This window comes from Berkeleyomyces rouxiae, assembly GCF_048999995.1.
Source record: "Berkeleyomyces rouxiae strain 22BRR77 chromosome Unknown BrBRR77_ptg000002l, whole genome shotgun sequence".
NCBI classification, from domain to species: domain Eukaryota; kingdom Fungi; phylum Ascomycota; class Sordariomycetes; order Microascales; family Ceratocystidaceae; genus Berkeleyomyces; species Berkeleyomyces rouxiae.
In genome coordinates, this window is record NW_027396492.1 from 2,837,072 (window position 1) to 2,853,122 (window position 16,051).

The following is a 16,051-nucleotide window of genomic DNA, read 5'->3' on the forward strand; positions in this document are numbered from 1 at the left end:
AAGCAGGAGGCCCGCCAAGACTACAGAGTTTTCCTGAGAATGGACCAGGAGCATCAACTGCGCGACCTACACCCCATGGAAGTGCTGGGCGTAGTGAACAAGGCAGCCCCGAAGGGCAGAAAGTTCATACGGGCGAACAAGACGGCAACAGGCTTTGCTATCCTCCCGGACAAGGGAGCAGAACTGACAGCAGAGGAACTAGCCGCGGTGGCCAAGACCATGGGAGCCGGCGTGAAAGCCGAAGTCGACGACCCATGGGTATGGGTAGCGCTGAGAGACCAGCAGACCTCGTGGTACGAGCTGAGCACCGAGGGACAGATGGTGCTCGTACCCATGGATGAAGCAAAGGCCAAGCACCACGTGCAGGAGGCTTTCGGCGTGGCCCCGGCTGCGTGCAGCCGCTTGAGAGAGGGACTGAAGGTCACAGTTAGAGCAGCCTTCAAGGCTAGGGAGCTGAAGGGCCGCCCCAAACAGGTGAAATTTATGGGCCAAAAGACAAAGGCTTTCTACAGTGAACCTAGGCAAACGTGGCGCTGCGAAAAGTGTGGACGCCGACATGACAGCAAAGAATGTCGGGAAGAGACAGTGACTTGCACCAGATGCAAGAAGACCGGGCACTCAGTTGCCAAATGCCCCACGGAAACGGCACCCTGGGCGGCCAGAGCTGGCCAAGGAAACATCGCTCTAGAATCACAAGACCCGAAGGGAGAGGGTCGGAAGCGTAAGCAAGCCAGCGGGGCGGGGGCGGACTCGACAATACGGGGCACAGAAACAGGCCCATCGCCCGCCGAGAAGGAGACGACTGGAAATGCGACAGGAAAGGAGGTCAGAAAGGAAAAAGCGACTCCGGGAACTCACACGACAGCCAACAAGAAGAAGGTAGCGGAGACTACCGACGACATGGAAATCACTGACGCCCCTACTACTCATGAATAGAGAAACCAACAAATTTCTCCTATGGCAGGCGAACCTCGGCAAAGGACGAAATGCACAGGCGGCACTGGCAAGCGCTGCTGTCAAACACCTCCCGCACGTCATATGTGTACAGGAGCCCCATTTCGTACGAGACAAGAACAGACCGAAGACTGTGTCTATAACAGGATACAGGCTATTCGCGCCAACCGATGACTGGATAGAAAGGCCACGCGTTCTCATTTTCTGCAGAGAAGATGTGAAGGCACGTGGACTGCAATGGGAACCTCCACACCCGGACATTCAAAGCCTGGTGGTGGAGACGCAAGGAGGAGAGATACGGATCACCAATGCATACAACGCCCCGAGAGGATCCAAACGCTGCGGTGAGGCAGCAAAAAAATTGATGGAAACAAGACCAAGCCGAAAAGCCATAATAGTGGGTGACTTCAACCTAAGGCATCCAATCTGGGATGGCGAAGCGCCCCCCGAAGGAAGAGAACCGCAGGCACAAGAGCTGGTAGACTGGGTGGAGAGCGGATCCATGTTGGTTCTGAATGACCCCGGGATACCAACACACGCGAGAGGGGGCGTTTTGGACCTTTCAGTGATAGGGTGCGAGCTTTACAGCAAGGTGGGATGGTTTGGGTCACATGACGAGGTGGATGTGGGAAGCGATCACACCTTGTTGGAACTGATGCTGACGAGAGCCCCCGTGACAAAAAACGACCGATCGAGAATGCGAATTGCACAAGATGGACCAGAAGCGATACTCGACAGAGCAAAGACCGAGAGCACAAGAATTGACCGGTGGTGGACGACCCAAGAAACAGGAAACGTTGACTTGGACAGACTCACTGAGGAAATTTTGACAAGCATCTCCCAGGCAGCTTTGACAAAGGCTAAGAAGAACGGAGGAAGAGACCATCCATGGTGGACCCGTGAGTGCCAGGACAGACACAAAGAAGTACTGGCAGCCAGAAGAGCCCTGGGGAGCACTTCTGCGATCACCCAAGCTGCCCGAGGAGAGTACCTGGCGACCATTAAACGAGCAAAGGCAACCTTCTACAACGGCAAGATAAACGGAATGGCCCAGACAAAGGAAATCTACAAAGCCGTGGGCTGGACAGGAAGCACCACGCGCACCGAGTTGAAGCACCACGCGCACCGAGTTACCGGCGGTCCGCACAACTGAGGGGACGCTGGCCAGGACGATTGCGGGAAAGGCCGACGCATTGCTGGAAGCGCATGTGAGAAACAGACTGCCGGACGTGGCACCTCCGACGATACCGGAAGACCGCCACCCCTTCACATTGGATCTCACGGTTGAAGAAGTCAAGAGCGCCGTGTTTGCACCTAAGAACACGGTCCCAGGACTAGACGACATTCCTAACCAGGCTCTAAAGTTGGCATGGGAAGGACTGGGAGAACACATCACTAGACTTTTTAGGCTGTGCATCGAAAGAACACATCACCCCAAGCCTTTCAAGACCGCCTGCCTGGTGCCAATTCCAAAGCCAGGTAAGGCCGACAAGAACAACCCGAGGTCGTTTAGACTAATCTCACTGCTCCCCACGCTTGGGAAAGCTCTGGAAAGATTGATGGCAAGAAGACTAGCGAGGGAGGCCCTTGAAAGAGGTGTGATACACCCTTACTACGCTGGAGCGGTGCCACAACGAGCGGCGGCGGACCTGACCCTATCCTTGGTGACGGAGGTTAGACACGCATGGAAACAGAAACAGGTGGCATCGATGCTCACGTTTGACGTCAAGGGCGCGTTCGATGCGGTCACGCCAAACAGAATGGTGAAAAGGCTTGTGGAACAGAAGTGGCCAGCAATTTACTGTGGATGGGTTAAATCATTTTTGGAAAACAGGACAGCGAGGATGAGGATAGACGATGAGGTGTCGCCAGCAGAGATGCTCCCAAGGACTCTGCCTCAGGGATCGACAGTCTCACCGGTGCTCTTCATGCTATTCATGTGTCCCCTATACCGCATTCAGATGCTCAGAGGATATGCAGATGACGGGTGTCTGTTGGCGACGGGCCGGAACCTGCAGGAGACTACCAGAACCTTGGAGCGGGATCTACAGGGTGTGGGGAATTGGTGCCAAGCGAACGGACTCAGTCTGGACCAGGGTAAGACGGCACTGATACACTTCCACAAGAAGGGAACAGAAGGGCCAGCAGCAAAGATGGCAGACGGATCCCAAGTCATACCCACGCCGAATGGGGACGCCCTACGATGGCTGGGGGTACACTTCGACAAGAAAATCACGTTCAAAGGGCACACGGAAGTGATGATGAGGAAAGCTCGCAAGGCCGCTGATGCGATGCGGATTTTGGCAGGGTGCTACAAGGGAGCAGAAGTCCAGGCGATGGTGAACGCAACAAGAGCATGCGTGATCTCAAACCTGACTTACGCGGCAGCCACTTGGTGGCCAGCCCCTCGAGAAAACATGTCAGATGACAAGCGCATGAAGACCATCACCGGGAAAATGGACGCGGTAGCCAGGGCCGCATACCGAGCAGCCGCGCCCGCCTACAGGACAACGCCAGTGGACCTGGTACACCACGCCGTCGGGGCCCCGCCGATCACGGTGATCCTTGACGACATTATCAGAGCTGAGGCTATCAGGAGAGCCAAGTACAAGCACGGAGTGCATATCCCTGACGCCTTCGACGGATGGACGGATTGGATACTGGGCACACTACCGAATAGGTACACGAAGCTCAACTGCTGGGCCAGATATGGCGGTGCTCCCGCCCCTGAGGAAAGAAGGACGGCCTACGGCTCGAAGCTGGAGGAAGCAGAAAGACACACCCAGGAGATCACAGACGAAAGCTCACCAATTCTGTGGGCGTACTCAGATGGGTCCAAGGACTCCAAAGGTTACGCCGGCTCAGGATGGGCTTTAATCAAGCAAGGGCAAGAACTGGCCACAGGCAAACTGCATCTGGGGGTCGGGGCAGAGGTTGCGGATGCGGAGGCGATCGCGGCGAGACACGCTGCAGCCGAAGCAGTCAATGCCACTGCAAACACGGCGAACATCAAAATCGTCATCTGCCTAGATAACCGCAGCGTGGTGGATAGGCTGAACGCCAGGCTCCCAGTTTGGGGCACCTCGCAGGAAGCTATAGACGAAACAAGGGACCTTATGCGGAAGTGGAAAGACGGACACCCAGGCTGAAGCTGGGAAGTTAGGTGGGTTTCGGGCCACAGAAGCATCCCGGGAAACGAGCGAGCGGACCAGCTGGCGAAAGAGGCCACTACAGAGGAAACAGCCCAGCCCAACCCATTGTGGACTTTGGCTGCACTGAAACGATGGCGCAAGCGGGAGTTCCAAGCAGCGACAGATCGATGGTGGAAAAGCACCGGGCGAAATCTGGAAGCGCCGGTGGCATGGAGGGCTACGGCCGGAAAGCACAACCGAGTCAGCGTCGGCAGAGTCCTCGCGGCTAGGTCGGGGCACGGAGACTTGGACAAGTACCACGTCCGCTTCGGGCACGACACGCCGTTGGGGTGCGGGAGATGCGGGGCCGAGAAAGACGGCCCACACGTTTGGACATGCAAAGGCCTACAGAAAAGATACAGCAGGTCGTGGGTAGAGCGTCTATTGAAGACGGCACGAGGGGCAAAGACGTTGGCCGAGAGAGTCGACAAACTGGCACAGAGGGGCCCGGGCGGCAACGCCTCATCAACCAAGCATAGGCCGGCAGAAAGACCGAGCCATTTTCTACTTTTTTTCCTTTGTCTAGTTCTTTGTATTTCGTTATTTGTTTTACTGGGACCTTTGGGGTGACGTTAGGGTCGCTCTGGAGGCTGCGAGCCTCCGTGTTCCAGCTGTTTGTTCTCTTCGTTCAGGTGCAGACCTGCTCTTTTCATAGTTATACTCTTTTCACAGGTGGACTAGCCGCCTGTGACGCCCATTCGACCAGTGAACCCTGGCACACGGCGTAAAAATAAACAACAATAACAACAAAAAGGTTTTTTTTTTTTTTTTTCACAGGGAAATCCCGAGTTGGCGTCCACAGTTTTTTCGGAGCTGAGAGACTACGGTCACCAAGGCAGTCCGAATCGGAGGATCCCGGTAGTCGGTTATGCCGCTGTCAGGTTGCCAGGACCTGCCTGGTCATCTTATGAGTGTTTAACGAACACTCCGAATGATGTAAAATAGATGAAATGAAATGAAATTTCTTTTTTTTTTGAAGCATCACGACACTCAACATATTCTATCAGAGTAATACGGTCAGGTCGGGGTCATTCATTCCATTAGAGCCCCTCCCCTCCTCCCTCTCCTACAACACACTCACCAACCCCTCTACATACCGCCTCGTATCCACCCCAATGCCCCGCGCCAGCCCCCCCGCGACCCCGCCCTCACTCGCCGCCAAGATCCCCGCGCCCGCCGCGCGTCCAAGACTCAGCGCACCGCCAGCCGCCTCGTCTCCACTACCGCCCGCGCCGGCTCCGGCGGAGCCCGCCTCGACGCTCTCCATGAGCGATGCGCCAAAGCTGCGCCACGCCGCGTGGTCGCTAGCATGGCGCACCAAAAAGACTTGCTTGCTGACGGCGCGCGGTCTGCGCGCTCGTGCGCGCACGAGGGCCAGCGGGTCGCGTGCTGGAGACGGTGAGCATGTGCGGTCGCTGGCAGCGGCTTCGGTGTCAGTGTCGGTGTTGTCGTCTGCGTCTGTGTCTGCGTCTGCGTTTGCGTCTGTGGGTGTCTCAGCAGACTCGGGCACTGGCTTGCTGGGTTTCAGCGGTGACGTGACAGGGGACTCAGAGATGGTCTCGAGGCCGCGGGCGGGCGCCTGGTCGGACGCCGACGCCGATGCAGCACCGGGGGTGGAGTCATCGGTGTCCTTGAACACGCGCGTCCAGACAACCCACCAGCCGCGGCTGGTTTTGACCGAGCGCTCGACGTCAATGGGGCGGCTGGCGGCCGCAGTGAAAATGTTGAGCAGGTGTAGGTGAGTGCTGATGGCGTCGGCGCGCGACCATGGGTCTTTGCGCGGCTGGACACCTCCAATGACGCCGGCGGGCGCGGGTGTAGCGGACACAGGTACGGGGATATTGGGCACGGAACACAGCAGGGTCAGTGAGGCCGGGTCGTAGACTATGTCGAAGATGCCTGGGAATGGGCGCGGGATTGGGCGCGCCGTGGATGCGATGAGGGCATTGCGCATAGGAGCTAGGTGGGTGTGTAGCGTGTGGTAGAAGGCTTCGGTAGATAGCGCGGCAGTGGCGGGGTCGAAGAGTAGCACGAAGATAAAGGGCCGGTTGACGTAGACGACGATGCGTAGCTTGGAGGGCTTTTGCGTCGACTTGTCGCCGGGGTTTGGGGTTTGGAGGGTGACCTGGACCGTTCGTCGTAGTGTCTTGGCACTACGTGGCTGGCTTTTAGTAGCATCCGAGGCCTCATTTTCGTCTTCGTCGCTGAGAAGGTGATCTACTTCACGTCTAAGGCCAATGAGAAAATGATTCGCGGGATCATTGGGTGCCTGTTTATTGATGATGGGGAGAACGCCTGATGAACTGAGAGCCCTTGGCCTTTCGGTTGGCTTCGAGATATCCTGACCTCCCAGCGACCAATACGTGCCGTAGCCGAGCTTGAGATAATTCTTGAATTTATCTATGGCGCCGTCGAGTTGACTCTCGCTTACTGGAATCTGCTGTGGTGATTTTGCATCATCGCTTGGATTTGGTGACGGGACAGGCAGAGTATTTGGTGATTGTTGCACTTCTGAAGAGCCCATAGCTGACGTCTCTAATGCTGTGGTTTTCGGTTGCTCAGTCTTTGATGTATTGCTTGTGTCTGCTAGAGACTCTTCCGGCTGCGGAGAAGTTGTCTCGGGAGTAGCTTCAGTTGAGGACGTCTCATATGAGAAAACCGCGAACCGGGGCAATTTCAGGAGTGACTGTGGTATTGACTGTGAGAATAGACTTGACGTGGTTGGCGGTGCCTTGTCATCATGTGCCGGTTCCTGTATCGGAACTGGAGGCACAGCCCGAAGTCTTCTGCGTGATGAGCCATCGGTAGAGTCGTCAGCAGTAGAGCCTCTTCTTTGGTGGCAGGCCTGATCTCTGTCAAAAATCCGGGCTTGCGACGCCCCGGCCCCACTAAACGTATTCCTTCTTGATTTTCTAGAAGGCTTTGTTGAAGAGGGATTGACTACGCCGTAAGCATTTTCTCCCCATGTGTAGAGGTCTTCGGTCCAGTGAACAAGGTCGCGTAGCGAGGGTCTCGACAAGGCCCCCACGCCTAGAAAGACAGCCCCGTCATCAACAGATGGTTCTTTACCTGAGCCTATCCATGAGGGCCTAGAGATGGCGCTGGCATGTGCGTTTGGGGGATTATCGTCAGCGCCATCATCTGCAGTGCCAAATTTGGACACCACTAGATCTACCAGTCCTTCCATGCGCCACGGCAAGCCCTCCAGGACGTCTCTTTCGCCGCTACCCACATCCTCCTCGCCAACGCCAACACCCAGCTCACCCGATGCCGCGAGAGCAATACCACCAACAAGGCTCCGAATGGGGTTTCCGTGGAGCATGACATCCCACGTTGACAGAAACAGATCCCAATAGCGTCCTAGCACAGCGAGGAACCGGGATTTTCCGCGGTGCTCGAGGAAGAGTGAAAGCGATGGCGCGTGGTGCAGCAGGAAGATTGAATGGGCGCGCACGAGGTCGCACAGCAGGAGATTGGCCGGCTTCAAATCGCGGGTAGAGTACTCGTACTTTTCCTCCACGGGCGCTGCCTGCTTTCCCGTCTGGAGTTTTGGCGGCAGTGGCAGCCGTGCAAGATCGATAGACTGGGCGGATAGCAGGTTAGCCCAACACAGTTTCCTGCTTTTTTTGGTTTCCTTCGTCTCAGCAAACTCACCGCCAGAATCCACCAGCCCGACTCAAGCTCGTGAACAATCACGCGCGAACGCTCCGTCTCAACAGAGTCCACGGCTTGGTTGCCCGCAAAGCTGCGACTAAACTCGACCATGCCCTGGGCCAAACCAATCTGGCGCAGTCGCTCGTTGCGCTCCTCGGTCGAGGCTACATCGGCAAGCCCACCTCGACGCCTATTGCGGCGGCGCCTTTTAGACAGCAGCTTTTGTGACGCATAGTACACGACCTGTTCGTCAATGGTTTCGTCGTTGGTGCCCAGAGAGGGGTTGTAGATGGCCAGGAAACCCAGCTGGGCAGGAATGGCGGTCATCAAGAAGCAAGCGAGGGTTAGGGCTCGACTATTGCCGTCATATGCCGTGAGACGGAGATAAACGTCAAGGAGAGAGAAGGTTGACACAGGCCTATCACAAGAAAGTGAACCCGAATGTAAAGGTTGTTGTATATCAAAAAAGAGACAAAGTGATCAAGTGAAACGAGGCTGCCAAAGAAGGAGCGAGGTTGTGAGTGGAGTCTGGTGTCTAGGGAAGGCAGGGGTGACATCATGGAGCAGCTGATAGACCCTAGGTTAACCCTAGAGCTACGAGAGCAAACACTAGTTGTAAACCGATTTAAATAACCAACGTAGACTAATGTGGAATATGGAAGACCTAACTCAACAGAACCGAGATATATGGAATCAAACAAACAGAAACAAAGATTACAAAGGCCATTTTGCACATGACATCGCCGCAGGGTCGTGCCTCGGCCTCGTCCTCGTTCCAAACTCCAAGGACTGCCGCTGTGGCTTAGTGGAACTGATCCTCTGTCACACCCTTGCCCATGGCCGACGTGCTGCTGATGCCGCCCGTGACCATCTTCTGCAGCTCGTCGACGTAGTTGGCGCCACTCCACTTCTGGTGCTTGACCACATCGACGCCGCCGTCCATCTCGGGCTCTTGGACCAGCTCGCCGTACGCGCGCATGCCTATGCGGCTGAAAGCCTCGGCGAACTGGTGGCTAATGAGCGCCGTGGTGTGCAGACCGGCCAGCGTGATGAACTGCCAGCAGTAGCCGAGCGAGGCCAGCCGGCGGATGTACGTCTCCTGCTCGGCGTGCGGCATGGCTGTCTTCCAGTTGAAAGAGGGTGAGAGGTTGTAGGCGAGCCTGTGGGAGTGAGTGAGAATGGAACGTTAGTAAGCGGACAGTTGGAACAAGCGACGAAGAAAAAAACGGAAATAGACTCACTTCTGCTCGGGCCACACGGCGTGCACGCCCTTGGCAAAGTCTTCGGCCTGCTTAAAGTCTGGCAGCTTGGACTCCATCCAGATGGCATCGGCATACGGCGCATACGCCACGGCTCTGTTGATCGAGCAGTCGCAGCCACCCTTGAGCCGGTAGTAGCCCTCACGGGTGCGGGGCGCATCCCAGTCGAAAAAGACGTCGACGCCGGCCTTCTTCGCTAGCTCGCGAGACTCGGCGTTGCTCTTGCCCTTGGCAGCAGCACGGAACTCGGCCACTACAGCGTCGGGCTTGCCGGCCTTTTTGAGGGCGTCGGCGACAGCGTCATCGAAGCGCTTCAGCTCGGCCTTGGTGACCCACTCGTCCTCGATGGCCTGCAGCGCGGCGCCGGTTTTGCCGGCGGCTTCGGCGGCGGCCATGACGTCAACCAGCGGCTTTTGGCCGGGCACGGTGGCGCCGATGATGAAGGAGTGGTCGCGCGAGTCAATGGTGCTGGTGATGAGCGTGGCGGCCTCGGCGTCGGTGCGCGCCACGCACAGTAGGTCAACGCCCATGATGTCGGCCTGTGCGCGGATAGCTACGAGCCGGTTAATGTGCTCGCTAATGGGCACCAGAACCTTGCCGGCCATGTGGCCGCACTTCTTGGTGCCGGGCGCCTGGTCCTCGATGTGGATACCAGCAGCGCCTTTTTCAATGAAGAGCTTGGTTAGCTTCATGACGGCGGTCAAGCCACCGTGGCCCGTGTCGGCATCGGCAACGATGGGTCGCAGGTAGTCGATATTTTGAATCTTGGATCGCTCGGAGGCCGGCACGCTGAGGCGCTCATGGCGCTGCTTGCGGTCATGGAAAAGCTGAGCGTTGAACAGGTGGCCAACCTTGTTGGGAACGGTGGTCTAGAGAGGGAAGAACGGGGTGTTAGTCAAGGCCGGCAGCGGGGTAGAGGGGCCTAAGATGGAAGTATTTACATAAGGGTAGTCGGCCAGATCGGGACCGGGCTCATCGGTGGTAGACGCGGTGCTTGATGACTGCCAGCCCGAGACATAGACGGTGTCAAGGAACTTGGCCATCTGCGTGACCATGGTTGGCTCGAGACAGCCGTACGTGTAGGAGGCGTCTTTCTTGGCAAAGCGGTCTTCCAAGATGCGCCACAGCTTCTTGGCCATGATATTGCTGGGGTATTCGATCTTGAGGTTGCCGCGCTTCTCGACAATCTGCTCGGCCGTGAAGGGCCGCTTGGTATAGCGCCAGCGCGAGTCAGACCACCACTTCTTCACAGCGTCGACTTCTTGCTGAAACAGGGCATCCTCTTGCGAGGGGTCGACGGAGGTGCTAAGCATATTTTTGGCAGCCATGGTGAACAGTGATATATGAGAATGGATGTGTTATAAAAGACAGGAGAGACAGAGAGGTGGTGATGGGAACAGCGCAGGAGGCGCAGTTGTGTATATATACCGGGACAGAAACGAAGAGGAGCGGACGGATGGGAAACGGAGACAAGGAGCAGGCACGGAGGAAGACGGAGTCAGGCACGGGAGAAAAAGAGCTACACAGCACCTCAGGTTAGCATATGGAGAGCAAGTGATGTAAAAGCAGCGCTGCAGTGAATGGGTCTTGTTTGGTGATGTATTTTCGGGCCAGAGGAGAAAACCATGTACTAGAAGGGAGTGAAGAGTGACCGGAAGTGGCAGGGCTAGGGGAGGGGGGCACTTACACGTATGAGTCGGGTAAATGCAAGAATAAAGGGACAAGGACAAACCTAAGGGTGTGATACTGGAGCAGTGAGAAGTTGAGTGTTCAAGTGTTGTAACTACAGAAAACCATCTCTCCATCGGCGCCGTCTTCCGCACGGCTCTTATACACGTACTCTTACAAGACTTTTAGCCACGATATTGTTGCTTGTGCAAGTCCCTGTCCTTTTGCTCCTCGGTAAGCATCTCGGCCTGGGAAAAAGGAACACAGCCGGAGCGTGGCAAGGAGACCTATGTATGTACAGACAGACGAGACGGACGGCACCCAAACAGACTGGGCTGGATCAATTGGAGTTAGTTTATTGGCTCGGAAGCTCTGCAAGCCTAGTCCAAGGCCAGCTGGAGATTTGCTGCTTAGATTCTGACAGAGACAGTCAGTAATACATGTGCTTTTTTTCCTCCTAGCAGACAAAACTGGTAAACATTTTAAGCCATGTCCACACGGCTACTTGGTACTTGTACACGGCTTTGTACATGAGCTGGCCAATGGCCGGCCGAGGTTAGACGGGCAGCAAAGCCCCGGGCATCGGCTGAAGTTCGCAAAACTCCAACACGTGACTTGTTGCGCATCCAAGGAAAAAGAGGCAGAGCAACCAAGAACTTTAATAAAAACAAGAAAAATACACTCGAAAACTGGATTCTCGTAATCTCTGCTAGACACTCGCCAAATAACAAGCAGCTCCAGAGCTCAATGCACACCCGACTGTCTCATCGTCACTGATGCCTCACTTCCGTCTACCCGTCCTATGTGGGAACCCACCCGAGTAACCCTTGAGCCAGCCAGCTCAAAACCCTAGCTCGGCCCATCCCACTAGCTCCCCCCCAGATTCCCCAGACTTGCCGGCTTGGCTACATCAACCAGCTCTTCCTTTCGCCATACGACCGGTACCAAAAACAGACCAAGCATCATGGTCACGGTCACATGCCGCTGCCGACGGCTCTGACAAGTACACAAGTACAAGCATGTGCACCAATATGGTCTGCTTGTATGGTTAGTGACTTGGACCCGGAAACATGCAAGACGGAAATCCCCTTTCTACCTTGCCCTTCCTTCATCCGTCTCGCCAATCTCATCCATCCCACTCTTCCCCAGACTTTTTGTTTTATTATTTGTTTCGGCCCAGCGGCCAAAAAATAAAAACAGGGCCGTTCGTTTGGTGCGAGCTGTCCTCGGCCGAGCACATTACCACCAGGAGAATAATGACTAGTTAGACAAAAAGAGTGCATGACGTATTAAGACACAAAAAAAGGTCGACTATGGTAGATATGTGGTAGTAGTGGAGCGGTATTCTCAGGTCACTTGTAGATCAGCCTCATTTTCCCTCGAGACCTGCCAGTGTCTGCTCATCCGCCTTCTCCATGGCCGCGCGGAAGATGTCATACGGCGTCAGAGTTCCGAGAGCACGGCGCATGTGCACGTTGACAATGTTGAGACCAAGAATGTAACTGGCATTGACCCAGCCGAATCTGTCGTGTGAAAATGGCGTATTAGCATAACGTCTTTAATGTGTCTCGTTCGGATGAAAAAGCAGCGCAAAAAGGAAACCAAAGGAAGAAAAAGAAAAAGAAAACTCACCCCTCCTTGGCAACACCTTTAAAGTCAAGACCTTGGTTGCCGTATTCAGCATCCACACGATGCGGGTCGATCGGCCGGGTGACGTCGTACTTTTCCACCACGACGCCGTTGAAGTCGACAAAAGCCTTGGTCATCATAAAAAGCCACTGCAAGTCCACCACGTTAGTAACGAAAAGAAAAATCCACAGAGAAAAAGGGAAATACGAACCTTGTACGCCAGTCGTTCAGCCTCCTCCCGGAAGCCATATCGCACGAGACCTGTCCAGGCCAGCATCTGCTGCGGCGCCCATCCGTACGGGAAATCCCACTGGCGGTTAGGCCGGTCCAGGCTAATCACACCGCGTGACTTTTCCGTGCCTGATAACAAACCACCGACGGCCTCAAACCGGGGAAGAGCACGGGTCACCATCTCAGCCGCCTGCTTGGGCGTCGCCACTCCAGCCCAAAGTGCCCAGAGGGTCGTACAACTTTCATAGGTGCACCGCTCCTGTTTGATGGTGTCGTAGTCAAAGTACATACCCTCGTTGGCGTCCCACATGTATTTGTCAATAGCCATCTTTCTTCTTTTGGCCCGGCGGTCCCATGGCGCAGATGTCTGAATCTCACCAGGCTTCATGTCACCAACGCAAAACTCCTCGGGAATTTCCAGCTTGTCGCCAAACACCTCTCGGATTGCCTGGGAGATATCCGTCTCGTACTTGAACAGCAGCGAGTTCAGATCGATGGTAGCCAGATTGGCACACACTTTTTCCAGGCGGTATGAGGTATCATGACCAGACTCACGCACAGCACGGTCGTGCAAAAAGTACTCATCCAGCTGGGGCTCCTTGACGCGGCCAAAGTTGTAGGCATCCATAAATTCCTCAAACTTCATTCCATGTTTCTCGGCATACGGCTCCAGAATGTGAAGGAAATGGTCAGCCTCGGTCTCGGGGGGAACGCCAAGGCCCTCAGGACGATACCGGGAAAGTCCAGTAACCTTGTCGTAGCGAGGCTCTGCCATCCAGACACTGTGATACTCTTTGATGGCGGCACGGATCGCCATCCGGAGAAAATCCTTGGCTCCTTCCTCGTGACGGATCTTGTCGTAAACACGCAGCGCCATATCCGTCAGGAAAGGGGGCTGCGATCTACACAGGTAGTAGGAGCGGTTGGCGTTCAGAATCTTGCCGTAGTACTTGATGCTGAAGCAGAAGTTGGTAACCATACCCTTGGCCAGGTCAACGCGGTCGTTGATCAGCAGACCCAGACTCTCCATATACGAATCCCAGCCGTACAGCTCGTTGAAGCGGCCACCAGGCACGACAAATGGAACACCGCGCATCTCGGTTGCGTTAGTCTCGGGGTTAGTATGCTTCTCCATAGCCAAAGCGAGAATGCCTGGCTTGTCGTTCATGTCACGCATGACTTCGGGGGTGACGTTTTTCGGCAGCATTCTGACGTCCAGGCGAATTTCCGGTCTGTCACGGGCAACCTTGGAGTAGTACTCAAACTGGCACTCTTCGCCAACAGGAATGTAGATGCGCGGTCTAGGATCCGAGGTCCAGTCCTTGGGATCTCTGGCAGCAATTTCAATACTGGAGGCATCGAGGCGACGGGTCAAGCTACGCCAAAACTCGGTAGCGATGCGGCGAGACAGGCGGCGGACAGGGTTCTCAATGAGTCGAGAGTAGTCGAGAACAATTTGCTTGCGGCCATATTCCTTGGCCAGAGAAAGCTCTTGCAGCAGATTGGAGAGGGCGTAGGTTCCACGAATTTCGTATCTATTGTGGCCGGCAGAGGCAGCAGTGCGCAGGCTGATGACCTATATTTGCAGTTATTGGACAAGGGGTTGGTCGTTAGTCTTGTACTACTTGTAAGTGTAGGTACGGTGTGTGCGTGCACTCTTAAGCGGCACGTGTTACCACAAGCACCAAATCGGCAAATTGAGCAGCTGTTGGGTGGGCAAGCCGAAGCGGCCGCGTAAAAATGGCTAGACATACCTTGGGACCATTGTCCTCAATTGTGATTTGCATGTTGCCATCTGTATCCTCCTGATCTCTCAGATTTTGCAAGGTCGACTCGACATCAATGGCAAACTTTTGGTTCTGGAGCGATGAAGCCTCGTCTGTGCGTCTTGTTAGCTTGCGATGGGGTGACTAGCCCCGTCCCATTCATTCCATTATTTGGCGGAATGCGGAAAGGCTGAGATCAAATCGAATAGACAAACATACCATGACTACCCCGTCTGAAGGGCTCGACATTGGCCAGACGTTCGACTGTACGGCTGGCTCCGTTCTGCGGACAGGCGGAAGGGGCATTAGTAAATGTGCATGGAGCCGCAGTGTGTGTTGGGCCTGCGATGGCGACGGCGGTGAAGATTAAAGGGGCCGTGGTGCTCACCTGGGAAAAGGTGCGCTTGCGCGGACCATGGCGAGCCTCAGACGAATAGTATTCCTCGGCGGTGGCTAGCGCGCCGGCATCGTCTCCGCTGCTGCGACGCTGGGAAGGATTCATAGCGGCAGATGGAAATGCGTGTGTGATGGCGATGTCGATGGTGATGGCAATAGAGATTGGTCAATCCAATTGATGTGCTGCGATGTACTTTGATGGTGTGTGGGAGGACAAGGAGAAGCGGGGGGGCCTGAGTGAGGCGAGGAAGCTTCAGGTACACATGGTGCTTAGGGTATAACCCAAAAGTTGACCTCTAGATCATATGTACAATATACGTCCATTCTTTGTTTTGGTCGCTAGAGGCAGCTTCACCCCTGTAAGTGAAAACTACCCCACACTAAAGCACCCCCTGAATCTGTGGGATGTAGCCCATAGCCGGCCGACAAAAAGTGGGATTGTTTCGTTCTTCACATTTGACATTAGCCTCCAGAAAGGGAATTCTGCAGTGATGTGTGCAAGTGTGTCCTTTGGACATATGCACAGGCGCAGACATACAAGTACCGAACCCGATTTTTTTGTTCAGACAAGTACTCAGCTAACAGCTGTGCTATCCAGAGCGCCGATTGAATGCTCTTTCAGACTACTGCAGCCCTACAAGTACAGGGCAGCTTGTGAAGCTGTAGCTACAGGGATGGCGTGGGCTATCCACCCACCCACCATCTTGTTAGGGCCTCAGTCCGCCATTGAGAGAAGAGACACACCGTAGCCAAGCCTGGCAGATATTCCGGCTCGATGGAAGTAGTAACGATGAAGGTTATAGCTGAAAACACAGCTATCCCTGCGTCCAAGGCCTGATGCTCCTGCAAGCACAAGGGCTGCGGATTCATTGCGGTGAAGAGGACACAATGCGATCTCAGGGCCTCAAGTGAAGGAAAGCTCTTGAGGCAATTTATAGCTGAAGCTTTAATGAGCAAAGTTCCGTCACTTGGCCCCCTGAGGGTGGCATGAAGAATCGTTTTGGCGAGCAGTTGGTCATACGACATGCCCATGCCATGCCGAGGCACCTACCACCTTGTGCCTTTTAAAACCCTACAGCAATACTACTTGTGGTTGAGAGATGGTATAGTTAGCTCTTGAAAACTGAACTTCTCAAGGAGACAATAGCAGAAGCCCTAAATAGTGGGGGGACTTCTGGGTACGACAGTTGGGCCAGACACAGTTGCAATAGTTTAAGGACTAAATTCTACCCTTTCGAGTAGTGTGTAACACAGCATGATCTTGATCTTGAAGCAGTGGGTTCTATGGATGGATATGCGACAC

At 55.0% G+C, this 16,051-nt stretch overlaps 5 protein-coding genes across 5 annotated transcripts; 2 read left to right on the top strand and 3 right to left on the bottom strand.

Annotated features, from left to right (window-relative positions):
• Positions 1-39: 39 nt before the first annotated feature.
• Positions 40-936, top strand: BROUX77_002341 (uncharacterized protein; the record flags this gene model as incomplete). Its single annotated transcript, XM_073746871.1, has 1 exon — positions 40-936. The coding sequence occupies one exon, from the start codon at positions 40-42 to the stop codon at positions 934-936; it is 897 nt and encodes a 298-aa protein (XP_073607423.1).
• Positions 937-3,410: 2,474 nt separating this feature from the next.
• Positions 3,411-4,103, top strand: BROUX77_002342 (uncharacterized protein; the record flags this gene model as incomplete). The annotated part of the gene is made up of 1 exon (XM_073746872.1): positions 3,411-4,103. The coding sequence occupies one exon, from the start codon at positions 3,411-3,413 to the stop codon at positions 4,101-4,103; it is 693 nt and encodes a 230-aa protein (XP_073607424.1).
• A 1,032-nt stretch (positions 4,104-5,135) lies between these two features.
• On the bottom strand, positions 5,136-8,126 carry BROUX77_002343 (uncharacterized protein; the record flags this gene model as incomplete). Its single annotated transcript, XM_073746873.1, has 3 exons — positions 5,136-5,145; positions 5,243-7,728; positions 7,800-8,126. 3 exons carry the CDS (start codon positions 8,124-8,126, stop codon positions 5,136-5,138), a joined length of 2,823 nt encoding a protein of 940 aa, XP_073607425.1.
• A 475-nt stretch (positions 8,127-8,601) lies between these two features.
• Positions 8,602-10,386, bottom strand: BROUX77_002344 (uncharacterized protein; the record flags this gene model as incomplete). Its single annotated transcript, XM_073746874.1, has 3 exons — positions 8,602-8,959; positions 9,041-9,927; positions 10,000-10,386. 3 exons carry the CDS (start codon positions 10,384-10,386, stop codon positions 8,602-8,604), a joined length of 1,632 nt encoding a protein of 543 aa, XP_073607426.1.
• Positions 10,387-12,095: 1,709 nt separating this feature from the next.
• BROUX77_002345 (uncharacterized protein) lies at positions 12,096-14,854 on the bottom strand (the record flags this gene model as incomplete). The annotated part of the gene is made up of 6 exons (XM_073746875.1): positions 12,096-12,249; positions 12,359-12,504; positions 12,567-14,162; positions 14,341-14,465; positions 14,572-14,635; positions 14,741-14,854. 6 exons carry the CDS (start codon positions 14,852-14,854, stop codon positions 12,096-12,098), a joined length of 2,199 nt encoding a protein of 732 aa, XP_073607427.1.
• Positions 14,855-16,051: the final 1,197 nt, after the last annotated feature.